Source organism: Aplidium turbinatum, chromosome 2 (assembly GCF_918807975.1).
Source record: "Aplidium turbinatum chromosome 2, kaAplTurb1.1, whole genome shotgun sequence".
In the NCBI taxonomy this organism is placed as follows: Eukaryota; Metazoa; Chordata; class Ascidiacea; order Aplousobranchia; family Polyclinidae; genus Aplidium; species Aplidium turbinatum.
This window is the reverse complement of record NC_137473.1, coordinates 33266112-33293920: the sequence shown is the minus strand read 5'-3', so window position 1 is coordinate 33293920 and position 27809 is coordinate 33266112. Positions and strand designations below refer to the sequence as shown.

The following is a 27809-nucleotide window of genomic DNA, read 5'->3' as shown; positions in this document are numbered from 1 at the left end:
CACCCACTAAGCTGGTGAGTTTAGCAATGTGTTGGAAAATGACTGAACGAGCCACAAGCAAATTAAACGAAACCACAGAACAGAAAAGCTTACCGGACACCAAATTAAAACATAATAGCCAAATTAATGAATCCTGATTACAACAAACCACTTAAACCGTTATAGCCGAAGGCTCTGTAGCGAAGACCTGAATCCATTTTGGCGCGCCCGATGACAACTTTCGGCAGAACTGCAGTTTTCTGCTAGTTGATGCAGGGCTCAATTTTTCAAAATTTTCCGTCAGTAAATTGAATGAACAGCACGTAGACTTGGTCATGAATCATGATGGTGAATATGGCTTCGACTAGATTGTTTTCGGTTACAGTTGGTTGGTGAAACACAAAAGATTCTGTTTTTAATTTCATGCACAAGTCGTTCAATTGCTAGTCAACATTGACCAAAGCAAAACACCACATTGGAATGAAAAGATTTTTTACACCAGCCTCCTTTCCAAAACAGGTTGAAAGCTAAAATTTCAAACCTTTTAAAAGTTTTTATGAGGGCAATTTTTTTAGCAAAAATATTGATTTCTGGCAATTTTTATGATGTTCATTTCAAGAAGATAATTTTGAAGAAAGCAATAAAGAAACATTGTAGTTTTATTGTCACTCTTCTACAGTTAGATTGAACTTTGAATCTCGCAATCTCTTAGTTTTGATTGTCACAAAAGAAAGAGCAAATATTGTCCATTGAAAACCTTTTGACCGTGAATATCAAGTGTAGCGCATTTATGTGTCTTGAATTTGACACACTGTATTACATTCCATTTGAAGTCAAATAGCGCACAGGAAACAGGATGTCTTTGTTCCAAAGCAAATATCACACAATGCATTCATGACATCACCACAGAAGAAGAAAAAAAAAAAAACTGATCAAAAATTCACAGTTTTATCACGGTCTTTTCAAAGGCTACTCTTATGATGATCGAAGTTTAAAACTAAACGTAGGTTTTATTTTTCAGTAGAAATATGTTTAAGAAAAAAAAATGAATATTAAAAAATTAAATGGTCTACGGCGGTAAGCATAGCAAAAAGCGGTCCGCTGGCCACATATCTGACGCGGGCTATTTTTTAAAACAAATTACAACGTTACCGTAGGCCAGTTTTAATACTTTGCTTGCCCAGGGGCGGGGAAAATAGGGTGGTACAGTGGTACACAGTACACTGGTACGGCTTTGCTGATAACTGAATAATATGTTCTACTGCACATGCGCTGTAGCAGGCAGGGGCGCCGGAAGCGGGGCGGAGAAGGGGGGCAGGGTAACATTTTGCAATACGATATAACAATTTCAGCTATTCGCTTTTAGCCTAATCATAATCTTTCATTTCTGCCTCAAAATAATATGCACGACACAAAATGCTGTATCACAGTTGGTTAGCCTACATAATTACAACACAGCATGATGCCTTTCCGTGCCATTGTTCTTTGTATACCGGACACTTGTATCATTACTCGATGATGAGCTGATGGATGAGCATTGTCGCTATATCTTATCTTAAAACTTAAAAAAAAATTTAATTCGTTGATTTTATACTTTGCAAGGTGTAAATTTTTCCAAAACCTGGGACTGGCGTAATAAAGCATTAAACGTCGAAATAGACTCAAGAAGAGTATCGCAGAAACTTTCATAAAAAGTGCAAGGAAAAACTATGCATCCAAAAATTGAATAAATGCTTCAGACATAAATGCTTTTAAAATCTTAAAAAAAGGAGATTGCGCCCAATGCGCCAATTTAAAATAGTCTACTTTATACAGAGTCCACTTTTATTTATGTGTCAAAACAAGTCATTTGAACACAACCTAAACAAAAGACTTTCTCCTTGTAACGTCATTGGGAGACCAACCATCACATGAGTGAGTAATTTCATGAGCTCGGTCGACGGTCATACTGTAAATCGCTTCTACTTGAAAGCATGTAAGCTATAGCCTACTCCAATTTAAATCATATGATGAAAAACAATTTCATAATTTTAATTCTGTGAAGTTTTATGCAGTGATTATTTCAAAGGTGTTGCGACTGTGCCAAATTGCTTAATGTGGGTTACTATCTTTTCGATTTCAAACACGACAAGTAAATGTCGTATCGTATAGAAACGATGTAATTGCCCTGATGATTGCAACGATTTTTCTATTACAAAAACATATAGGCTATTAGTTGATAATTTCAGAACTTATCATAAATTCATTTGAAAAATACAAATATTGGACATTCATATTTTCTTAAACAGGTAGTAGCAAATGTTCGAACCAAGCCGAAATAATTTAAAAGTCTGGTCTTGTAGGCTAGTAAGTTTTGAAACTAGTGTGGATTTTAGTTTATATTTGCTACTTTTTTTATCTGGGCTTCGTGAAATAGCTTATGAGTCTACAAAACGTAAATATACTGCAACCTACATGAAACGTTTTGTAGATGTAACCAGAAAAATAATAACCAGTAAAAACGCCATAGCCAAAGCAATATGATTTACCTTCATCACCCAGACAATTCCGACAGTTGACGATCAAAAATATCCACTTCATTAAAACACGTGATGTCCAATTTACAGCCATTTTTTCAACACCTTAAAGAAATTCCTTGTTTCGGAAATTGCTGGCAAGGTTCAAATTTAAACCATCCGTTGCTCTAAAATCTAAATCACTCTCGTTGCCTACACTTGTCCAGAGGTCTATTTCTTGAACCTAAAATCTCTATTCTGTAACTAAGTTTGACTTTGTTGCATTGAATGATAAGAAAATGACGAGAATAAGGGTTCTCTTTTTCAAACACCCTTTTCTTTAGAAAAAGAGAAAAAAGAAAAATGGTATGTAGCACACGAACGCCTCCTAACGACCATGAAACTTATGCCTTATTAGCGCATGGCTGGTTGAATGATTGAACAAGTGTCTTCTTTTAACTATCTTGGTTCTCTCTTAACAGCGGACGCATGATGTAAAAAGAGATACGAAGAAGAACAGGCCTAGCCAAACACGCACTTAATAGACTACGACCTATTTTATTGGATCACAAGCTTTCTATTCCTCTGAAGGTGCGACTTCTCAAAGTGTTGGTGTGGTCTGTTCTCCAGTAGGGAAGGCGGGGCAAGTTGAGCAGGTTTTTTTTAAATCTATTTTCTTTTTTTTACTAACTTTTTTGAAGACTCAAGTATTGCATTTCAAAAACATGCTAATAAGCCAAGTTGTGGGGCAAGCTGTGTAGCACCATGGGGTAATTTGAGCAACAACAATTGTTCGTTTTGACTAGGGGCAAGTTGAGCAACGTATTACGGCCAGCAAAAGTACAGACAATATAACAAATCAGCTATTTTTACATTCATTCACTAGTCATTTTTTTACATTCATTCACGTGGAAGAATTTGAAACTATGTAAAAATGGCTAATAGGCTACAACATTTGTAAATTAACAAAGGCGGTTTACAGGAACAGTTGCACAACTTGCCCCGTCATCAATTGCACAACTTGCCCAATTCACACTTTTTTTAAAGAACAAAAAATTTCAAGAAAACTAACAAATGTACGAAAAATTTTTACCTGCAAAAATACAACTACATCATATGTCTACTGACCCCTACTGCTAAAGTTCGACTAGTTCTACTGTGCATCCAAAAAATCAAAATTTTGTTTGCATCCGAATTTAGATCCTAAGACCTAAACACCTTATATCGTTGATCAAGCCTAACCTGCCCAAAAAACTGATAAATGCGATTCACGTGCTTCAAAGGCATTGTAGGTAAAATATAATAATGGTGTTAAAGATTCATTACGCTATTTATTTCCTTTCAAACGGGGACTTGCACAACTTGCCCCGTTGCACAACTTGCCCCGCCTTCCCATATGGTTGTGAAACATGGACCTTGCTTCAACACAGAAACTAAGCGTAACATTGAAGCAACTGAAATGTAGTTTTACAGAATAATGCTCAGGATTTCATATACTGATCACAACACAAATGCAGAAGTTTTAAACCAGGTACATCAAGATAAGAAACTATTGAACAACATAACTCAAAGGAAACTCAAATTTCTCGGTCAAATCATCAGAAAAGGAGAATTCGAAAATCTTTGTCTAACCGGTCGCCTTCTCGGGAGACGTGCTCGTGGCAGGCAACGAACAGCATTTGTATCTAATTTTTAACGAAATACATCAATCAGCCAACCAAGAACACTTTGGGACGCTGCACGACAAAGGGAACATTGGAAAAATTTACGAACTGAGCATCTAGTTCATCAAAGGCCGCATCGGCTATGATACTGTAGTAATAGCGTATGGTTGGTTCTGGTTGGTTGGTTTTGAATCTTTATCCTCGGACTGACAAAGCCTTGATAGGTTATTCCTGGTAGTTTCGCATACTCGTAGAGGCTCGACGCAGGGCCGGTTACCAGGGCCGGATTTAGCTGATGGGGGCCCGAGGCACTTTTAGATCGGGTGGCCCCCGTGCAAAATTTTTTTTTGCGTCTGCGACGCGAAAAACCACCTCTACGTCTACAGTAGCATTAATCCAGCACTGCACAGCATTTTGCAGTAACTTCGAAGGCTGAAAGAAAAAAAATAGCACAAAATCACATTTTTTCCACGTAGGGGGGCCTTCAAAAGTCGAGGGGCCCGGGGCACCTGCACCCTCTGCCCTCCTCCCTAAATCCGGGCCTGCCGGTTACCGAGATTGGCAGAGTGAAGTTTTCCGATTGTTGAAGTGTTCTTGCCGGGGAATTATTCCATTTACTAGGTGCCGCTGAATGGAGAGCAGTCCTGAAAGTGCGTTACTCAAGCGCACACCCGGAGAGTCGGACCAGCGCAGCGTGATCTTGAGCCGGCCGCGTAACCACTGAGCTAACCGGGCGCGGATTGTGGCCGTATGATGTAGGCTACTCTGCCATCTTTAAATTAAAAGTTTATTTAAGGCCCCCCGCCCCAAATAAAATACTAGAAAAATAACCCTGGGCTGTGTTTAGAGGTCTCTGCCAGAGATGGAGGAACCACGTGGGCCTCGTGGGCCTGGGCCCACCTACTTTATTTTCTGGGTAGGCCTGGCCCACCCACTTTTGAAAGCCAAATTTCTTTGAAAAGGTAGCGAAAACGGCAAATCAGAGAGGAAGTTCAAAAAAAGGTCTTCACTCATTTGATGCACAGTAGTTTGATTGTCTTTGATAGCTCAATGATGAAATCCTATCTTCAAACTTTTCTGCTAAGTCCATTATTGATGTGCAGCACCAGCACGTGTGGGTGTGGTTCCGTGTGACTGGTGGAGCAATCTACCAATCAATATAATTATTCTCTATGCTCTGTATGGTTAGAACAGTGATATCATTACACATCTGTATAAGTGTATAATGCTGCATATTATTACTCCCAGCTGGTATTTTAACTGTGTGTGTATTGTTGCCTTTTCATTTGTGTGTAGCCTACATCACCACATTTTGTACAGCGCTATAGAGCAATTCACAATTTTGTAAATTTTTTTGACCAAATCCGGGCCAAAAATGGAAAATTTTGCCTGTTGGCACGAAAGGCAATTATGAAAACGCAATGTGTAAACCCGGGGTCGGCAACCTTTTTCTAACATCGGGCCAAAGCCAAACTTTACATGGTCTTGGCGGGCCGTAGCCTATTAATCAGTGGCTCCGAGAGGGGGGGAAGTCGGGCCAGTTTCTCCCCTAGCAAAACATTGTAAAGGAAAAACGAGTAGTTTTTTGTTTTTTCACTTTTGAGGGGGGCCCATTTTTAGTACTAAAGTAAAGATGTACCAACTAAATAATCAACAAATTCTTAAATGAAGTGCGTAGTTCCAAGTATTTCTCAATCATTGTAAATGTCACTCTCGATGCTTCTCATCAAGAACAAATCATTTTCGTGGTTAAGGTAGGCGATGTTGAACTGCTTCAAGATGTAAAATCTGAAGCTGAAATGATTTCTGTATCACTGAACGGTTTCGATTGTATTGATAGTTTCAACTTGAAAACCGGTGCTGTTTTAGCTAAGCGGGAACTACTTTTGCTTGACAACTGAACCTTAACTTCAAAATCTGCGTTGGCCAAGCATAGGAAGTTGTTGTTTGTTTGTTTGTTTGTTTTGTCAAGTTGTATTCAACATAAGTTATCTGGGAAAGTTAAAGGTGTCAGTCCAAGCACGATTAAAGAAAGTAAATCCTGTATATTTTTTGTTTATTGATCATCATCAGTCATCATCTCCGCCTGCAGCAGATTGTGCATCAACATGAGTTTGCTTCCAAGAGTGGCGATTTTAAGCCAGCTCGCCCACTCGCCCAGTGTCGCCAAGTTGAGTCCGGTCCATGATTGGATGTTGTCTTGCCATCGTTTTAGTTGTCTGCCACGTTTTCTTTTTTCTTCTACTTTTCCTTCTGTGCAAACTTTGCTGATTCCGAATTGTGATCTTTTGGTGTGGCCGAACAGTTTTAAAACTTTTGATTTTATTATTGCTGCAATTGGATGTAATTTTGTCATAGTTAAAAGATCTTCTGTTTTCTTGTGGTCAAGTAGCCTTTTGGTGGTCATGCTTCTCATGATGTGATTTTGGAAGGTATATAGTGAGTTTTTTTTGTTTATGGATGTTGTTGCTTAGGCTAAATCTAGTTGGAATTCATAATGTTGCCTACAGACAGAGTTGTTCAAATGTCTTATCATTTTACGAGTAATTGATTATCTGTAAGTTAGTGGCATCTTTAAAGTTATAGCCCAGTCAGAGGAAAAATTCTGAAAAATCTAATGAAAGCTGTCCTATCATCTTGCAAAGAAAATTAACTTCGAGAGGGTAATCAAGGCGTGATGCAGTCAAACCCAATGCTTTACATTACACTTTTGCAATTGAAGCTCTAAAGACGTTTCTTAAACGCATCAAGTTGGAAACAACAAGAGCTTGATCGGAAGCTGAGTCAATGCTAAAATAGCTTACAACTAGCAGTTTTAAATTTGTGACTGCTTTGCATTATGTGGATTACGGTCCTAAACAAGATTCACTGATGAATTTAATGAAATTAAAGGAAGATGGAATCTAAGTAAGAAAAAGCTGAGAAGAGTAGGCTAGGCTACTACTCGCAAGCTAAAGTTGCAGTGGCAATTATAAATTTAAAAGAAAATGATTTTCTTTTCCTGAGGACAGAACGCTTTTATAACTCCACTTAACTAGCTGAATCATTCGAAGGAAATGTATTCTACCTACCGTACATTGCAAAGGGGATTCGATAGTTGTTGGAATTGACAAATGTATCAACAAACTCAAACATATCGTCGATGAGTTTGAAGTTCCATGAAAATTTCATCGTATGTCTGTTGTGCAGTTGCGGGCATGTGGGATAAATTTAAACCATTTGTAGGCTACACAACAATGACATTTTTCAAGACATTTTGGATGAGGTGGTACTTTTGACAGAAAGCCACACAGCATACTTCAGCTGCAAACCAGAACGAACATGTTTCGAAAGGTTTTTCCAAATAGTTTTGTTATGATTTTTTTTTGTGTTCCGGTAGCTACCTCCAGCGGTTGCGCTTTGAGAACGTGGTTTTAGCAATTACTGAAATTTGTAAAGAATTGTTTGCGCTCCAGTAGGCCTATGACTCAAAACCGATTGAAAAGCCTAACTATACATGTTGTGCATCAATGCAGACGTCGCAAAATTTTATCATTTGATGCTGTGATCCGTAACTTTGCATTGCAAAAAGTCCAGAAACAGTTGAATTAAATCAGGGATGTCCAAAGTCCGGCCCGCGGGCCAACACTGGCCCACGAAACATTTTTGTATGGCCCACGCCTGTTGTTGTACAATGTATTATTTTTGGCCTGCAGACACACAAAAATCATATAAATTCAACTTGCAGTTTTCAGAAAAATTATTGTGGCTGTTGGCCAGGGATATCTATAACTACGGGATTGGAAACTCTATGGAACTGAAAACCATGATAATGATTCTCTAAACATTCCATACTTCTCAAAAACGCTTACTTAACATTCAATAGAATTCACAGGTGCAAAAACATGGAACGAATTTCCTTCTTCAATTAGAAAGACTGATACAAAGTCACTTTTTATTCACAAACTAAAACAACATTAAAGCAAAACGGACACGCAATAGAAAGACAACGTAGAAAGGCTTTCTTGCATTCTTGTGAAGATTTTAGTAGAAATTCGAAATTATTTACAAAAGATTATAGGCTTACCTAACAATAATATCGATTGCTTGTGCTGTACTTTTATGTTTGTAGATATTAACAGCAAACGCAATACTCCATAATCAACACGACACGTCGCAAAAGGGGATGAGAGCTTCATCAACACCATCAGGACATCATCACCTACCAGCTCATCCATTCCATCACCCACCAAGACAAGAAACAATAACTTAAACTGGATATCAAACCTCAATCGTCTTAGGCTACTGTGTGATGTGCAGTCTAACCATAGAAAGAGCTCAACACCTGCTCTCCTGGGCCACATTGAAACGGGCTTTTGCCTGAGGATGGGTTTCTTTTATGTCCGGTTTTCTTTCTCCGTCCTATTATTATTATTATGACTGCTCATCCACATCAATATTGGAACTGGCAAATTCAATCCACTACACTTTTCATTAGGCTGTCATTCATTACTACATGTGTGCTTCTCTCTGTTTTTGTTTTATTTTTTGCTATTTTTTTTGGGGGCGGGGTTTGTGGCCGTGCTAACTACTGATATATAGCCTACGTACTACATAATTTTTCATTCAGGCACGTTTTAAACCTTACAAGGTTTTGCCACCTTTTCCCGTTCGTTAACGTGCTGGTAGGTTTATATCGATTTTTGTAGTTAGTAGGCTATCTTTTTCGTCCCGGACGCGTTAATGACGAAAAATAAAATGATGATGATGAAGCACGCGTATAGCAATAAATGACAGCCTTATGAAAAATGTTGTAGATTGAATTCGACAAACCTTTTCTCTGTATTCGCTACTATAGCTTAAGCTTTGTAACTTTAATCTTTATTATTGACCTATTGACCTATTTGTCCGCCCCGATAGCTCAATTGGTTAGCGCGTCACTTCTGGAACGAAGAAGCTTCAAGATCAAGCGGCGCTGGTTCGACTCTCGGGGTGTGCGCTTGAGCAACGCACGTTAAGGACTGCTTTCCATTCAGCGGCATCTAATGGATGGAATAGTTCCCCGGCAACAAGACTTCAACAATCGGAAACTTCACTCTGTCAATCTCGGTGACCGGGCCTGCGTCAGTGATTCAAAGCCTCTACAAGTATGCGAAACTGCCAGGATTAAGCTCTGCAAGAAGCTTTCCCAGTCCGAGGATAAAGATTCAATCAATCAATCAATGTTGCAGATTATACTGAAAAAGCCACACTTGCGTGGCGACTGGCGAAAGCACTTTATTTTAATAAATTTATTTTTCTGATTTGGTGTGATATTGTTTACCTAATTTTAATAGAATCACGTTTAAGTGGAGCGTCCTACGCAAATCCTTATGTTTTGTGAAATTGAACTGCTAAAACTGCCAAAGAAAAAAGATTGCCCCGACCCGGGATTGAACCAGGGACCTTCAGATCTTCAGTCTGACGCTCTCCCAACTGAGCTATCGAGGCAACTTTTGGCCAGTACGGGGATCGAACCCGCGACATTCGCGTTATTAGCACGACGCTCTAACCAACTGAGCTAACCGGCCAGACGGTAAAGCGCTTCAATTTTATCCTTATATACAGTGAGATAGAGCAGCGAACGCTGTTCAGCGTTGGTTTTTCAAATTTGGGCTCCAAATGCTACCATGCTTTCGTAATCGTACCGACACAAACCATAGTTCAGTGGTTCCCAACCTTTTTTATCCTGTGCACCCTTTTAGTCAATATTCAATCTAAATTCCCCCCTATAAATTTAGTTTGTTAAAAACTCGTTTACATTAATATTTTAATCTAAGTCTTGTAAGATAAACTAAACTTTCACTAGTAGGCCTAATAAGCTTTTTAGACTGACTGTAATATTCCTTTTCATACTAAAATAATTTAATTAATGAAGAACGTTGCTGAAAAGTATTTTATTCAAAGAAAAAGACCAAAAATGCGATACAAAGACCAGCTGCAATTTTTCCCTTAACCATTCAAACATTGATCTGGATTCATGGAAACAACTTGCTAGTGACAGATCACTCTGGAGAAAAAGAACAAAGGAAGGCACAAAAGAAAAAAAAAAAACAGGAAACAAAATGCCCATGAAAAATGAAATACTAGAAAAGAAAAGTTAAACCCTCCAAAGCTTTTCCATCAACAATGTGAATGAATTTCAGTGTATGTTATCGCAATGGGCACAAATAAAAGCATGATTATTATTATAGCAGGACGTCGCCCGGTCTTCAACAACATTTTGGCATTGTTGCAAGTTTAGTCCAAGCACAGTCTCTATATTACTAGTAATATAGAGACTGTGGTCCAAGCACGCAGATTTGGCCGCCGAGAAGGAGCTCTCGGTAGGCCACGATGGCTGCCGGAAAAAAACACGAGTTTTAAGGCCTGTCATTTGTTATGGAGTCGCCATTGACAGAAGGTACTACACTGTGCTTTCAATATTACAAAAATATTACAAATTTTTTTATTAAACATTGCTGACTGACAATTCAAAATGACCTCGCCTGACATCTAAAAACACACTAACCACCAGTGGCGTAGCCAAGGGGGGGGGTTTTGGGGGTTACAACCCCCCCTTTGGCACGCGTAGGCTATGACGTCACGATATTGAGAATAATGCTTTCAGTCTAAAAAAAAAAATTGCCTAATTTTAAACAAAATTGCATTAAAAGAGCAAGTTTTGCCAATACCAAACATCTCAGCCAGGAATTAGCAACAAGAAAACACAGAGACTAGGCCTAAGCTTTATTTCCGAAAAATGCCGAAGAAAACTTGATCTTATCCTTTTGTTATGCTACCGGACAGCACCATTTTACAGGAATATTCGTACCCACATTTTTATTGAAAATGCTCTCAGAATGCACCAAATTCAAAGTAATTTTTCAAAATTTTCTGGGGGAGGCCCCCCAGACCCCCTGCCGCTGGGTGGTCAAAACCCCCCCTTTCAAAATTCCTGGCTACGCTACTGCTAACCACGTTAACCAGCCTTATTTAAAAATGCACTGTGGAAAGTCCAACTAGAGTTTGAGTTGTCTTGCAGTGGTAAAGCGTGAATTTTCAAAACATAAAAACTCCTTTTCAAAAAGTAGGTATGTTCTGATGATAATTGTTCCGCGGCACACCCAGCATCGCCTTGCGGCACAGTGGTGTGCCGCGGCACAGCGGTTGCGGAGCACTGTATTAAATCAAGCTCATCGTCATAAATTTTAGGAAAATATTGAATGAATTCCAATTCTAATGCTGTGAGATGTTGCAAAGTCAATTCTTTTTCTAACACTGGAAGAACTTAGTTGTTCTTTGCCGTCAACAACCAGCACCGATGATAATTCTTTAAATATGGTGACATGTTCAATTATTCATTCTAACTTTTCTCTTTCAATTATCAAGCTTGCTGGTGAAAGCTTCCAAAGCATCTTTAAATGCTGAGCTGTACTGGCATCTGCTCCTGGAAGAGCCACCCAAGCCAGGCTGGTCGAAAGGTAGAGGCCAGACAAAACGTAGTCCCACGCAACCAGGACAGCAGAGCCTTTTAGTGCCTCAAGACAATCTCCTAATGACAGTGACATAAATCAATCACTCTCTTCTAACGTGCCTTGAGCCAGCATGGAAACAGTACAGTTTGTGAATTCACATGGTATCAATATGTCAATGGCTCATGGATACAAACCATGTTGATGCCCAATCTGCTTCAAACGGAAATGGTAATTGAATATATACCGTACCGGTATATTAGTGTTTTTTCCTTGCATTTTCAGATTCAATTTACTCAATGGGACCAAACATATCAACCAAATAAGCAAGAAATCTAATCCATCCATCTCTGTCATCATTCCGCAATGAAACAAATTCCAATTTTATTTAAAGGTAAAAAATTAATTTAAGCTCGTCTCTGAGCTCAAACACTCGCTTGGTTACGTTTCTTTTTGAAAGCCATCAAGTATTTCTGTATTTGCATGAAATAAAAGTAGGCCTACGTGATGGTTTGCATCCATGTCAGTGCACAGTTGCTTAAATAATCGGGAGTTAAGGGCTCCTCCCGCTCTAAAGCTCTGGTCTAGACCAACTTACTTGGCTTAAACAGCTTTACAATCCTAAAACCAAATTCCCCCTGAAAATTGCAAAATTCCCCCCTAGTGGGGAATTCCCCCCGGTTGGGAACCACTGCATAGTTAATGCACAAACTCTTGTAATGAACCTGCTATATTTTCTTCGGAAAGGTTTGTGCGACTATTTTGAAACACAAAGATTTTAATTTTAACAAAATGTTTTACTAACAGTTAAAAGTTCTCTAAAATAAAATTACACGATGAAAAAAAGTGTTTTTGACATAAAAAAACCTTCGTGTTCGTCTTCATGTATTTGGAGTGCACAAGTTCGCTGACAACTGAGAAACGTCATTTAGCCTACTAACAGTAACAAGCGATTAGGACAATACCTTCTTTTTGCTTGTGAGACCTTTAAAAAAAAATTATGAGACCTCAGACCTTTCAAATTTAATTTTAACCTTTTGTGGCACGAAGCAGCTAAATCCGTTAATTCGTACCACAAACCGTTTTCTGATAAGCGGCAAAGCCCCCTTCGACAAAAAAGTAAAACCAAAAAAAGAAACCTAATTATGACGTCACAAAGTTAGAAGAATGGAATTTGCATTCCTGAAACAGCAGGTAAACTCAAAACTCGCTCGATCAAGATGGTAACAACTAGAACATCACACACCTAAGGCAAAAAAGCCACGCAGCTTGAGTCCTGTCTTTGTCATGAGTCACCAAGGGGGGTGGGGGACTTGTATACCTGGTACTGGTATACAAGTCCCCCACCCACCCCCCTTGGTAACTCATAACAAAGACAGGACTCAATGGACATGGCTCTTTCGCCTTAGTTGTGTGATGTTCTAGTCGTTACCGATCAAGATACTCTAAAATATGATTCATATTTCATGCCAGCACCAAATGTTTACTCTTATGTGTTGGGTGCACCTTGCAAGGTGAACAGTGTACAGTAATTGCCTCTAACGTCCTAAATTGTAAGTTTATTTGTCCGCCCCGTTAGATCAGTGGTTACGCGTCCGGCTCAGGATCACGCAGTGCTGGTTCGACTCTCGGGGTGTGCGCTTGAGCAACGCATTTTAGGACTGCTCTCCATTTAGGGGCATCTAGTGAATGGAATAATTCTCCGGCAACAACACTTAAACAATCGGAAAACTTCACTCTGGCAATCTCGGTAACCGACCCTGCGTCAAGAGCCTCTACAAGTATGCCAAACTACCAGGAATAACCTATCAAGGCTTTGTGAAGAAAGTGGCGTTCTTCACAATGTCCTCTGCCCTGGCGCCTGCTGGTTTTTGTTGGCTCTTTTCTATCCACAAAGATAAAGAGTTAAACTGACCGGTAAAGCAGTGGTCGAGTACATTTGTGGCAGGCCGGTTTCTTAAAGTCTGCGACCTGGCTATGTTTGTTTGTGCTCTCTCGCCGTGTCAATCCTTTGTACCCGTGCGTTGTTGATGCGAATAAAACAGTTGAACAAAATACGGTGTGATACTGATGAGCCCAGCCTCATGGGTATCTTGATAATAAAACCAGTCAACTGTAATTCAGCACAAGCAACTTGGGCATTGTAATGCAATCCCTGTTCACTTTCTTTCTTAAAAAAACTTGTAACCTCGCAGGATTTCTTCATTGCAGAAACATTCTTTGCATGTGCTTTGCTGTCCTTGTGACGTAAAAGATCTCTTTTTTTTGGTGTCTTGAGGTTTCAGAAGCGACAAGAAGCCTTGAGTGGAACATTAGTTTTCCTTATCCAATCCTTTAGGTTTTAATTTTCGAGCCAGCGCTCGTTAAGACTTTGTGAATATTTCAATTTCTTCTTTTTCATAATTGGTCCACCAGCACTTTCTGAATAACTAGGACTATAGACATCTGAACAATTCCTTAGAAATAGCCTGTGGAATGTGGACACATAAAGCCTAAAGCTAGTTATATGTTATACGAAATACAATTAATCAGAACACAAACCTACAGTTGGTCACAGCCGCTGTGATAACGGAAAACCATAAGATCTCCGTGGGAAAGTTGTAAGATAAAATTCCCGGATCCTTTCGTTTGTATGCGATAACACCGAGCGAACACTCTTCTGAAGCCTCTTCACGAATTGTATTTCAAAACACAGGACAGCGACACGAGATGTTACAAAGGTATAGCGCAACACGTAGCCTATGCACTACGCACTAAAAAACTTGACAACACAGGACAGATTTCTGGGATAAAAAACGAAAATTTTGTCTAGTTGATACGCACAGAGCAAAGCAGTTTAATATTCGACTAACCTTTTCAAGCGACGATCTATAAATGACGAAGCTGATTGGTCACAGCGGAAAACCATAATATCTCCGTGGGAAAGTTGTAACATAAAATTCCCCAATCCTTTCGTCTGTAGCCTATGCGATGACACCGAAAAAATACTCTTCTGAAAACGTCTTTTTACAAATTGTATTTCAGCAAAAAAAAAAAATAGCCACAGGCTGTCGAAAAGGAGCGCAACACAGTAGCCTACACACTAAAACTTGTCACCACAATACAGATTACTAGGATAAAAGACAGAAATTTCGTGTAGTTGGTAAGCACAAGCAAAACAGTTTTAATATTCGACCAATCTTTCCAGCGACCATTCTAAAATGACGAAACTGACTTGGGATATTTCAAACCACATAACTTGTATCTGTGACGTAATAGTCAGTGATGTACGCGCATGCAAAAAATATTGACGCCGTCAGCGTAAACGCAAACGTTCGAAAATCTCAGGAACAATACCAGTCATGTAAATATTGCATCTTATTTGACGTGTGCTGCTGAGTCATAATATTTCACAAGCTTATTGACTGCGTAGGCGTTATTTATTAGTTTATTGTTTTATGACGGAAGACGCCAGGTTAATTAGACTTTAACGGTTGAACGGTTTTATGTGACGTTTGATCGGGGAACGATTGTTCGTAACAATCGTATTCATATAAGTTAGATATTTCAATCATCATTCAATCATTTTATCAGTTCAATCATATATAGATAGAACTAATCTTCCTTAATAAAAACCGCCTTCATATTGGTCACAGCGGTAAACCATAATCTCTTCGTGGGAAAATTGTAACATAAAGTTCCTGGATCCGTTCGTCTGTATGTAATGACCGAAAAAGAAACACTCCTTCGAAACGTCTATTCAAAATTGTATTTCCGTAAAAATAGCCTCAAAGCTGTCGAAATTGGATGCAACGCCGTACACCACTAAAACTTGTCACTACAGAACAGATTACTTAGATAAAAGACGGAAAATTTGTCCAGCTAGCAAGCACCAAGCAAACAGTTAAACTTGCGACTGACTTCCAACAAACAATTTTACGAATGACCAGAATAGATAGCAATATCTCAAATGCACGTACGCAGTACTGTGACGCAATAGTGAAGGACATTGTCACGCAATTCAAACCGGTGTTCAATGGTAGTGATGCAATATTTCATCAGGTCTTACGACCGATGGTGCAATATTTGGACATTTTCTAGCAATTTCCATGACGTAAGATGCCAGCTAGGTTAAGTAGACCATAACGGTTTTTATATGACATTTGATTTGGTGAACAAAATTGTCGGGAACACATATATATATAGAAGTACTCTGCCCTGGAAAAAATCACACATCAAAACATCAGACATCGGACAGTTTGCTCAAAACATCAGATATATGTTAAAAACATCAGATGTATCCTAAAACAACTGGAGGTGTGCCAGCTGAACAAGCTATGCGAGGACGACTGAACCTTACAATTACAAGGCTACAGCCAATACAAAAAAAAGAAAAAACACGAGCATTTAAGAATGAACGTACAGCATGAGCTTATAATACAAAAACTATGTAGCCAAGGCTGCAGTGTTTCTTTTTAAATAAAATGAAGTGTTCACAGCAATAAAAAAAAATCTTCAAAAACAAGTCATTTTTTTTAGTTTAAAATTGAAAGTAGCGGGAGTGCGACTGAAAGAAATATAATGCCTCTCCCCTACTGTGAAAAAAAGTAGCGCCGCCACAGCTGCTTCTACTAAAAACGCAGCTGCGCTACAAAAGTAGCAAGCTACTGCCTATCTCTGTGTAGCAGTAGCCTATTTCCATTCTTTTTTTTCATTTCAAGAAGCCAAAAGCATAAAACAAACCGAAATATGGATAGGAAAAAACCGCGGGCACACTCGGATGGGGGAGATAAACGCGACCGTAATTGTGACATCTTGTGATTGGCTAACAATAATTCTGAGTTTATATTTTTAAACTTTTTTCAAAGATATTTTATAACAATTTTTGGAAGTAATAATTTGTTTAGTTTTTCAAAATTTTTATTTTTGACCAGTTAATCTTTTTACTGTTATTGAGCATAGCAGCTCATAGATGAAATGCGCTCTATTTGCATCTAGGCTACATAAGCTGTAGGTATCCTTTTTGCAGTAAGCTATGTTATGCACATTGCACTGTTGGACATTCTTTTCCATCCGTTTAACGTAACAAATGAGCCAAACTGTTAAGTTGGTTATAAGCAACATCTGCAAGCGTTAAATCAATATAAAATAGATTTAGGTAAAAGAGTATTTTTTTGTAAAAACGTGAGGACCGTCAAATATAATGCGATAAACTCTTTTTTAATTTTTTGTGTTTATTTCATCTTTTTCTTTGTGATTTAGGCTAACCCTACTACATTTTTTGATTTCCTAATTTTTCTGATTTTGTCACAAATTTCCTTTGTCATAAATTTGTTGATCACTTTCTCGAAAAAACAAGTAAACTCGTACGATAGCTCTGCTCACATTCACTACTGACAATAAACACTCACCGCGGACCATCACTTACGATAACCGCAAAGCAATGGCATTTAATGTTGCAAATGAATGTCTAAGATTGTTTACAACAATTCAAAAAGGTACGCCAATTTATTGTAGAATGTATGCATCAGAATTAGGGACGGTACATTACGAGACGCGCAACTCCGTTGTTCCTTCAACATTAGAAGGGTCAATTGCCAATTTAACATTTTTTTTACGCTTTACTGCTGGCTTGCTTTCAACTAAAAACCTTAAATTACTTTAAAACCAACTTCACTCTTCTTATATAACCCATAAAAAGTAAAATATTTTGTAAATTACAAAAAAACGTAACCCTTCTAGTGTTGCGGATAAGCCAAAAGCGGATGAAGTTTCGCATCCCTATGATCTACAATCCCTAATCAAAATGTACTGTTGCATTGGTACAATTTTTTTTTGGAAATCAGATAGCATTCAAGCCGTCACCGAAAAGTCACATGAAAATGAAATCCTGTTGAAAGTGTAAGCAAGAAAATTCAAAATGCCAAAAAAGAGGACATTTAAGCATTTTTGAGTGTCCTCGAAGAACCATCCATTTAAAAAAAAAAAAAGAGGACAAATCCTCTTAAAAGAGGACATAGGCCTATAGTAGACCCACCATAAAAGATCTTATACATGCATGTCTTAAACCATTACGGTTTTGCCAACTTTTCCTTTTGTTGTGTTTTTGTTGTATTTTATTAATCGTTTTTTTTATTGTATTCCAAAAAAGAAAAAGAAATTTATTTGACTTCAATAATCTATTGACTTCACAGTCGCACCTTCACAGTCGCATATTGTTACGGCCAATCTCTATACAAATCAAACGTCATATAAACCGTTCAGGTCTACTGAATCTTACGTCATGGAATTTTTCCTAAAAATGAGCCAAAATTGCACCATCGTTCGTAAGACTTGTGTCAAATCTGTTTAAACATGAAATATTGCATCATCACCTTTGAACACCTGTTTGAATTGTGTGACAATGTCTTTCACTATTACGTCACAGTACTGCGTACGTGAGTTTGAGATATTGATATCTATTCTGGTCATTCATTTTAAAATTGTTGCTTGAAGAGGTTGGTCGCATGTTTAACTGTTTTGCTTAGTGCTTGTCAGCTAGAAGAAAATTTCCGTCTTTTAACCAAGTAATCTGTTCTGTTGTGACAAGTTTTAGTAGTGTACGGCGCTGCATTCCATTTTCGACAGCCAGGTGGCTAATTTTACAGAAATACAATTTTGAATAGACGTTTCAAAGGAGTGTTTCTTTTTCGGTCATTACATGCAGACGAACGGATTCGGGAATCTTATGTTACAATTTTCCCACGAAGAGATTATGGTTTACCGCTGTGACCACATATACACATGTATATAGTGGCTCTGGTCGCACAATATTTTTTTGCTAGAAAACAAAAATAAAATTGTATTTTTTTAAATGGAAACTCATTTTTTGAATGACTGGATGATTTCAATTTTCTTGTGAAATAAATGGATGTTTTCGTTTTTTGGCCTGCTTTGCCTATACGATGTCCGTTTTTGTTTTTCTTCAAGCGTAGCCTATTAGGTGGTAGCAGTTAGGTTATGTTATTCAAGCTAGATGCTGCATTCATTGAACTGTAATGTAGAAGTGGGAATAATGGATGAAATGTTGTGTTTTCATGCTGCTCTAAACATTGTAAAGCACATGATGTGGAGTACCGTACTAACTTGTGTAAAGCAGGCTAGGTAGACACAACAGAAATTTTGTACACAGAATGGTGATTCAGCAAGGCCTCACTGAATGCTATTGCCATTTATACTACATAGTGTAAATATAGCTTCAATAGCGTTGCCAGGTAAGGAATTCTGCCCTAATTTGAGAAAATGTTAAAGCTGTTAAAAACAAAAACTTGTATTTTGGAAATTTTTTTTAGTCCTGAGCAAAGATCAAAACCCTAACCTTATTCTTAACTCTAATAAGTAAATTTCTAACCCCTCAAAAAGTCATAGTGATAGCGTTAATCATTGATTATTCTTAACTAAAAAATTATGCATTACTGGTAGTTTGAAAACAACAAGTTAATTGGACTTAGTTCCAAAATGTTTGCTTTTGTATCATTTGCGGACACGCCTGGCAACTCGTGTTACTTCTAGTCTGGCAGTACTTCTGGACTGCAACTTTTCAGTGGCAGTCCAGAAGTTACTGCAATTGTAAGTATGCATGCTGTTTTGAAATTGCTTTGAGAAAACATGCAAGTGGAATATTATGCAGTTGAAACTTGGTCTGGAAAGAATACCATAGTTTTCTATTTTGGGCATAGAGGTGAAAATTTATTATTTTAATGGTCAAGCTTTATAATCGCTTTGTCTCACTCAAATTGTTAACATAAAGCTTTGGCATTAATTGGGTTATGTGTAGACAGTTTGTGAATGTACCTCATCTACTCTTGGGATATTTGTCTAGAAATCTTGCGTACTAGTAGTGTAGTACACTAACTTATGTGAGTAATTGCAACTTTATCGGAATATTTTGCCATTCTGTATCCTACTGTTAGTGCAGGGGTTCTTAAACTTTTTTTAGCGCGGACCCCTTAAAAAAATTTTTGGTTTGCATGGACCCCCTTTGTGGCCTAGTCTGAGAAACTTTTTTGATCAGCATGAATTGGATATAACGCAATAAAATTAAAATTAATTGGTAACAAAATTATGTTTTATTAAATTTAAGAAATAGCGAATGCAGATTGTTTTTCAATATTTTTGATTTAATTTCATTAATGTGAAGGATGCTGCTGTTTGTTTTAAACAAGAACATGAAATTGTGGCTTCGTCTTTGATAGGGCAACGTGCATGTCATTCTTTGCATCCAACCGGTTTCGGCTCTTTGTTTTGATAGTTACCAAAAATGAAAATCCTGACTCACACAAATATGTACGGTAGTCACAAAAGGGATTAAAGCACTTAAAGCAGCCATGGCTCACATTACCAAAAGAGGATATGCTTGCGTCAACGGGTCTGCTACTATTCGGTGAGTCCAATTCGGTGAGTCCGATTCGGTGAGTCTGATTCGGTGAGTTCCTAACTTCTAACCCCTAACCTTAACCCCTAACCCTAAAACGGCAATGATAATTAGGCTACGGTACCCGATAATTTAAAAAAAAAACTGAAAAAATCCCCCGTTAAGGGATTGGACTCACCGAATCGGACTCACCGAAACGGGCCATTCCGTGTGTCAACGAACTCCAAAAATCGCTATACTTTTCGAATTGAAGGACATTCCTAATGATTCCATTGTTATCAGTTCCATGAACTCATCTTTTGCAAGGTCCTCATCACTGATAGATTCCAGTTCAACGAAGAGAGGGTAACATATCCATGCTGTATTTTTAATATCCTCTGCGGCTAAGCAGTAACCCCTGAAAGAGTTTTTCAATGCTTCCAAATGTCTGCACGTGTCTGTGTGCAGAGAAGATAGTAGAGCATTACAAACTGCAGTTCCATTTTGAAGCATCAATTCTTTCAACGTTGAGAAATTAGAATAGTTCTTAGTTTCCAATCTCTTTTTCCACAGAGATAAGTTGTCCTGAAAAGCTTTAAGTTTTTCAGAGGCGTCCATAGTTGTAACGGCAGGGCCTTGAATACAACGATTTACTTCATTCATATGAGTAGGCTAAAAACATCCGCCAAGTAAACTAACCTTTGAATAAACTCTTCACTGTAAAACTACTTTGAGAGTTCAATATTTTTGTCTCTTAGAAAAAAAGAAAAAGCGCTTCAAACTTTGTCCCCTTGACAGCGACAGCCATCGAACTTCTGTATTATAGAGGAGAATTTCATGTTCCGCTCCCATTTCTTGACATAACCTCTTGAATATTCGATGGTTCAAAGCACAAGCTCCGATAAAATTAACGATTTTTATGCTACCAAACAAACTTTCTTCCAAATTTTTTGGGAGAGTTTTTGATGGTAATGCATGGCTATGTACAAAGCAATGAGTAACGATGACCAGAGGAAAATCATCAGCGTTGTTTGAACTTTTTTTAATTTTTTTTTAAAATTTATTCTATTTTTGGAATTATACACTAAGATTTCCATTGGGCCTTCATGGACCCCCTAAAACTAGTCCGCGGACCCCTTGGGGGTCCACGGACCCCAGTTTAAAGAACCCTTGTGTTAGTGGGATAGAATTCATTTCAATCAAAATTAATCCTTAATGCCAGTTACTAAACTATACCACCATGTCAAAAGTAAAATTATCTTATACAATTTTTGCAGGTCTAAATGGGTTTGTTATTTCTAATTTGAACTGGCCGTATTTGAACAACAGTTTGATTGGTTTTTATTTTTGCAAATTTTTAATCCACAATACTATGTTCTAACAAATCATCTAAGCTTGGTTCACAGAGTGTTACATCAAGTCACTGTTATTCAAGATGGATAATATGTATGGATTTGGCACTGGTTCATACTCATTTGATGCAGACTCTTCAATGATGGACATAACGGATCCTTCATTTACTGACAATAGCCAAGCAAATAAAGAATCAATGTATTTAATTAAAGATCTTCCACCACCTGCCTCAATGACTGGCAGTACAAACCTCCTGGCTCATTTTGGTCTTGAGTCGACTCATAATAAGTTTTGCAATAAGAAAGTTAAAGAATCTTTAAGTGCTTTTTTACCTGATGTACCTGGAGTAAGTGATATCCCCGGAAGTGCAGATGGAAGCAGTTTACGAATGTTGATTGAAAAGCCACCAATCGTAGGAAACAAAGAAATTCAACCTCTTTCCTCTGGGGTATTAATGGCTGCTTTTCGCCTTCATCCCGTGCCATTGCCAGAACAATATAGACCTTTGTATTTACAAAATGATACAAGAAGAAGGCACAAGCAGCATAAAAGTAAAAATCGACCAGACCCATCAGTTCACGATTCTCGCATGATTGAAATGGAGGAAATCAAGAAGCATAGAAAACGAAAACATGATGACAGTGAAAGAAAGAAAAGAAAAAGAGAAAAAAGGAAGCGAAAAGAGCGAGAAAAAGAGAAATTTTGTTAGTTATGTCATTTAAGATAAGAACTATATGTACAAACAAATAAAAAAAAGTAAAAAAAATTTCAAGACAACTTCAAATTTCTTCATAATGCTTATATTTGTATTTTGAATAAACTGTATTATTTTTGAAAGTATAATATAATCTTGATGAATCTTTAAGCTAAATTCTCAAAGGTAGTTTACAATTTCTCATCAGATTTTGTAAGGTACATTATGCAAATGTGAACATGTATGTTGTGTTGTTGTCCTCATCTGCAAAGCATCAGTGAAGTATTAGAAAACGTTTTTATGCTTGTATCATTAAATATGAAAAGGTGGAAAAATAATTAATATTTTTAAAAAGTGCCATGAGCAATCATTTCAAAGTTTGGTGATATTGAAAGTCAAGCAATTTTAAAGAAATGCTGTACTTCTATTGCAAAAGGCATTATAAACATTTGGCTGCTGATCTGACCTTTTAAAATTACAACATTAGTATCATAAACTAGGACCTAGGGTATTTATTGCACAAATTTCCATATAATTTATTATGATCAATATTGTTATTTGATTATATTTTTGTCCAGATTACTCACTGGGGCAAATCAAATAGGCTATCATGATGTTGGTATGTCAATATCATGCAATATTATGAATTTGTGTTTGCGGCATGTATTATATCTGGATGAATATTTGGATTTCATGCAATTGCATAGAATGAATGATAATCACATTTGTTCACGTTTTCCCACTATGTTTAAAGAACTGACCTCACTGTAATATCTGGTATTATATAATAAGGGTTGAATTTGATGCATGTCAAGCAGAAAATTGCATTGCAATAGGTTTCAAAATATGTGATGTGACTTTTGTTTGGTAACCGTTAATCGCAACGGTTAATCTTTTAGTTTACTGTATAACTTTACATTTCAGTAGGCTAATATTTCTTGTTTTTGTTAGAACGTTTTTGACAATATTAGGATATAAACGTGCATTTTGTATAATGGCATTAGCAGATGTTTGCAAAACAGATGCTTCTAATGGCAGTTATTTTCTGGACTTTAAGTCCTGCAATTTGAATCGGAACAGAGAGTTTGATGACTCGTTGAAGGAAGATTTCACTGTGCCACTCGCTGAAAATGTAAATAAAACCTAAATTTATTGTTACATAATAATTTGAACCAAAAAATATGCCGTTGATTTATCATTTAATCAGAATTTCTTTCAACCTATTTTTGTAGTTTTGATTGAATTTTATTTTGATAAATCCAAGCTTATGCTTGGTGGTTGTTGAGGATAGAAAAGCAATGAAAAAACTTTTGCTCCACTATCAAGGGTGTCATTTAGTGCCTTGTGAAAGGCACAGCCGCATGCTCTAATGAGGTGTTGAACCAATGTTCTGCTGAGCTTCCGCAGACACGTTTACCATGCAGCCAATTACTACTCATTTACTACTCAGCCATGCAGCTGACAGGTTTTTCTAATTTATATGTCAATCGTCATAAAAGTGTAGTTTACAAAGTCATGAATGTTACTAAACGTCAAGTCGACTATTGAAACCACTTTTATTGACCAAGAAATTGATTGCTTGGAGTAGAGAAGAGTTTTAACCAATTAAGCATGTAATTTGTTATCAAATGCACCTGATGCGATGAATTTCCATAACACAAATTAGTGTCATACCAGCTTAACTGATTAACTGAGATTAAGCTTAATTTAGCAAACGTTAAAATGTTTACAATTCAAATTAGTTTGTGCTCTTTTATCAACTTTGGTGATTACTAGAAAGATAGATACTTCAAATGCGACTGTCAGAGAATACACACAGCATTACAAAATATGTGTCTTGAGTTTGACAGCGTTCAATCCAAACTTTATTATATCAAAATGCAACATTTTTTTAAATGTCTTGAAATTGTTCAGGCAAGTTCCTACCTGGCTCACATGAACAATCCAAAGTCAGATGTTCACATTCACTTCAACCATGGGACCACTACACTGGCATTTAAATTCAGACATGGAGTTGTTGTAGCAACAGATTCAAGAGCAACAGCCGGAGATTATATTGGTAGGATTTGTAGTATAGTATACTTACATCTCGTTTGAATTGCATTGGTGTGCAATGTGTTTGTTTTTCATCTTGCTAATTTATAATGACTTTCTACAAAAACTTATTATTTGGTTTTATAATTGCTTTTAATATTAAGCATAAATCAATAATAATTACAGTTTAGCTTAGTGTACATCAGAAGAGCGCATCATGTTATGGAATAAAAGCATGCGCTTGATATTTTTTAATTTGTTGTTTAGACTTTGGGAAGACATTTGGAAGAATATATATGTGTATATGCCGGCAGTCTTGATTTCTTTGCGTAAATAAAAGCAGCTTACAATATCGGTGTGTACAAATGGTACGTACGATATGCGAAAAACAGTACAACAAAGTCAAAACGCTTGTAAACTAACATTTAACCTAGTTAAAAAATGAGTGTGCTACTTTTTCTATTCAAACATTCTATGCTTTTTTCAGCATCTCAGACTGTCAAGAAGGTTATCGAGATAAATCCCTATCTCCTTGGCACAATGGCGGGTGGTGCTGCTGACTGTTCGTTCTGGGAACGTGTGTTGGCGAAGCATTGTCGGATATATGAGCTTAGGAATAAGGAAAGGATATCAGTTGCCGCTGCTTCAAAGTTACTGGCCAATATGGTATACAACTACAAAGGGATGGGGCTTTCTATGGTTAGTAATTTCTTCGGTGATTTTGAGGACAATTTTTAAGTCTTTGAGTGTAATAATTTTGGTGTAGTTTGCGTCCATTTTGACAGCATTCAGTACATTTGTGGAAGCTGCGAAAAGATACGTACTATGTAGTCATCGAATCAGCTGCTTCCAGTTATTTGGCATGCTTTCAAGAGTCTTGGCGTGATTCAGCCGCGTGTTCTTTCTACTGTCACCCAAGACCTCTCAACCATCCAGCCGATTGCAGGCCTAGCGCCTAGTAGTGTAGTTTTCACTACAGATGTGCAATTTGTGCATTGTGAAGCCATTTTCTACTGTGTTACTTTCCATTCATTAGGGCACCATGATTTGTGGATGGGATAAACGAGGTCCTGGACTTTACTACGTTGACAGCGATGGGCAACGATTGAACGGGAACATGTTTGCTGTTGGTTCCGGGGCCACGTACGCCTACGGTGTAATGGACGCTGGCTACAGTTACGATTTGTCGGTTAAAGATGCCTTAGCTTTAGGCCAGCGAGCAATATACCACGCTACGCACAGAGACGCGTACAGTGGTGGCAATGTCAATTGTAAGTATTTTTTTGTAACTATGTTTAAAGTTTTAATCGATTTAATTTGAAAATTTGCGCTACAGTATTAATTTCTAAGCATAAAGTTTGACATTCCTTGGATAATTTCATTTTTTTCGTACTGTGTTCGTCTCACGTTGAGTAAAGTTCAATCTACGCTTGATTGTGTGATTAAGCACATTTGTTCTGGCTGAAGTACATCGCTTCAACATCACTGGACGTGGGACGATGTCCTACTTGTGTTAAAACATTTTTAGCAAAGGAAGGTCTCGATAGCCAACAATCGGGTTATATATCTATCGCACTGGGTAATCTTTGCCATGCAGAAATAACATACCGCATGCCTTTTGTAATTATAGCAAATTTTTTCGTTGCCTGGTCGAATGCAATCACTGACTTAAACTATACATCAACAGTGTATCACATGAAAGAGACTGGTTGGGAAAAGATTGGATGGACCGACGTGCTGCAGCTACATTACCAATATAAGAATGAGAAGAAATAAAGCGAGATATATGACGACACAAAAAAACTATTTGGCTGATACTGGATTCGCTTGCAGCCAGTTCTGCTTAGACCAAAGTTTCAGTTGATATGAAGCTATAACAACGTTAACTAATACTATGCTTCAATACCAGCCCTTCATGGAGGCGAAACCTTTTAAAGTGATTTAGAAGTAATGCAACAAATTGATTCGCTTACCGTAATTGAAATACAATTTTGGTAAAGAGGTCACTTTCTTCAACCACAGACATATACAACCAAGCAACCACACGGCATTTAACATAATCCATTAAAATTGAACATAAACTATAAGCTACAAACGTTTTCGGCCATACACACGTTAGCCCTTATCAAGTAACAAAAAATAACTGCTTATCATATCTACAATGATAATGAATAACTGATCTGAAACACTGAATTGAAAAACGAAATGCACAATGAAACGGCAGAGCATAGGAGAAAGGCACATCACATGGCGTTTAAATTACGTGAGGCAAAGACGCATCATATGACGTATATCAAGAAAAGACGTTGAGTAAATAAGAAGCGCCTGAGGCAAACAAATGTGTATTGAGGCGAGGATTGTATGATTTTATTAGAAAAGCCTCGTGGATTTTAGTGTCGAATTCGGTGGAACATTTACGCATAATTCTAAACGACTCCAAGGATGGTTTGTTATTTGAACATGTTTGACAATCGAATATGTGATCTTTAATGGCACTTTGTTTGTTCAAATTAGTTAGAAAATAATCGGAAGAGTCGAGAATTGCCGTTCCTTTTCCCTTGTCGAATTTGCATACTTAATTCGACGAGGCTTTTCTAATAAAATCATACAATTCTCGCTTCAATACACAGTTGTTTGCCTCAGGCGCTTCTTATTTACTCAACGTCTTTTCTTGGTATACGTCATATGATGCGTCTTTGCCTCGCGTAGTTTAAACGCCATGTGATGTGCCTTTCTCCTATGCTCTGCCGTTTCATTGCGCATTTCGTTTTTCAATTCAGTGTTTAGATCAGTTATTCATTTTCATTGTAGATATGATAAGCAGTTATTTTTTGTTACTTGATAAGGGCTAACGTGTGTATGGCCGAAAACGTTTGTAGCTTATAGTTTATGTTCAATTTTAATGGATTATGTTAAATGCCGTGTGGTTGCTTGGTTGTATATGTCCGTAATTGAAACATTGCAAATGTACGACTATTCTTGTTTTCATAAACTTATTGTATTGAGTTGCAAGCCAGTATAAATTCATACGTGCTCCGTAGTTTACCAGATTGGTTCCTGGTATTTTTTGATTGGAATTACTTTTTCTTTCAATACCTTGACAAACAGAAAATTTCCGGTTAAATGTAACTTTGTTGCACCATGGGTGACACACATTGCTAATGCAATGATGTATTAATTAAGTTACTTGATGATGCTCGGTTAACTTTGAGTTGGATTTCAAATACATTTCGCCAATTGTATTACTTGCAATATACTGGGTTTATTTTTCGAATGCAGTATGTAGACTTACCAAGTTATCACAGCTTTTTAACAAGTCGAAAAAATGTTGAATACCGGTATTATCTGACGAGCTTCTCTAGACGAGTTTGCCGTGCGCATTGTGCATCCGATGAAATTAAAAGTATAACCTACAACAGAAAAATATACTGTAATTATTTTAATGCTTCCTTAAAAACCTTGACACATTTATCCTTACTCGAAATATTTTGGTTTAGCAATAAGCGTTTCATCGATGGCAATGCAACAAAGGGATCAAATCATTGCAAAAATATGCTATAGCTCATATGCTACGTATCGAAATTATTGTAAAGGACCTTCATCATGATGAGCGTGCATCACAATACTTGAGGTGCAGTCAGTTATTTTAGGAAGGCGACAACAAATAGCTACTGTAGGAATCTGGCAGAATATGAGATGACTCAAGCTTATTTTTCCTAAAAAGTTGCCCAAAAATGTGGCACTTTA

The 27809-nt window shown here is 37.4% G+C and overlaps 3 protein-coding genes and 2 non-coding genes across 5 annotated transcripts in view; 2 read left to right on the top strand and 3 right to left on the bottom strand.

Annotated features, from left to right (window-relative positions):
- The window catches only part of LOC145786944 (ephrin type-A receptor 4-B-like), a 45054-nt gene extending 42411 nt beyond the window's left edge, over positions 1 to 2643 (bottom strand). Inside the window, exon 1 of the mRNA XM_082598692.1 lies at positions 2508 to 2643. Within this exon, the coding sequence (XP_082454818.1) occupies positions 2508 to 2589 (82 nt within the window). The 5' untranslated portion in view covers positions 2590 to 2643. The remainder of the gene's footprint in view (positions 1 to 2507) is intronic.
- A 6891-nt stretch (positions 2644 to 9534) lies between these two features.
- Positions 9535 to 9607, bottom strand: Trnaf-gaa (transfer RNA phenylalanine (anticodon GAA)). The gene has a single exon. It is a non-coding gene; the product is annotated as a tRNA-Phe (tRNA).
- Positions 9608 to 9613: 6 nt separating this feature from the next.
- Trnai-aau (transfer RNA isoleucine (anticodon AAU)) lies at positions 9614 to 9687 on the bottom strand. The gene has a single exon. It is a non-coding gene; the product is annotated as a tRNA-Ile (tRNA).
- An 11575-nt stretch (positions 9688 to 21262) lies between these two features.
- On the top strand, positions 21263 to 22981 carry LOC145764481 (mediator of RNA polymerase II transcription subunit 19-like). The gene has a single exon (XM_082576096.1). The coding sequence runs from the start codon at positions 21417 to 21419 to the stop codon at positions 22041 to 22043; it is 627 nt and encodes a 208-aa protein (XP_082432222.1). The 5' UTR covers positions 21263 to 21416; the 3' UTR covers positions 22044 to 22981.
- A 2-nt stretch (positions 22982 to 22983) lies between these two features.
- Positions 22984 to 27304, top strand: LOC145764480 (proteasome subunit beta type-5-like). Its single transcript, XM_082576095.1, has 5 exons — positions 22984 to 23160; positions 23943 to 24087; positions 24550 to 24761; positions 25099 to 25333; positions 25750 to 27304. Exons 1-5 carry the CDS (start codon positions 23023 to 23025, stop codon positions 25836 to 25838), a joined length of 819 nt encoding a protein of 272 aa, XP_082432221.1. The 5' UTR covers positions 22984 to 23022; the 3' UTR covers positions 25839 to 27304.
- Positions 27305 to 27809: the final 505 nt, after the last annotated feature.

What these genes read in the sequence shown, in the direction of transcription:
- LOC145764481 (XM_082576096.1), top strand. Translation starts at nt 21,417, where the DNA reads ATGGATAATATGTATGGATTTGGCACTGGTTCATACTCATTTGATGCA.
- LOC145764480 (XM_082576095.1), top strand. Translation starts at nt 23,023, where the DNA reads ATGGCATTAGCAGATGTTTGCAAAACAGATGCTTCTAATGGCAGTTAT. An exon ending in CTGTGCCACTCGCTGAAAAT is followed by an intron (nt 23,161 to 23,942) that starts GTAAATAAAACC and finishes GAAATTGTTCAG; the next exon opens with GCAAGTTCCTACCTGGCTCA. An exon ending in AAGGGATGGGGCTTTCTATG is followed by an intron (nt 24,762 to 25,098) that starts GTTAGTAATTTC and finishes TCCATTCATTAG; the next exon opens with GGCACCATGATTTGTGGATG.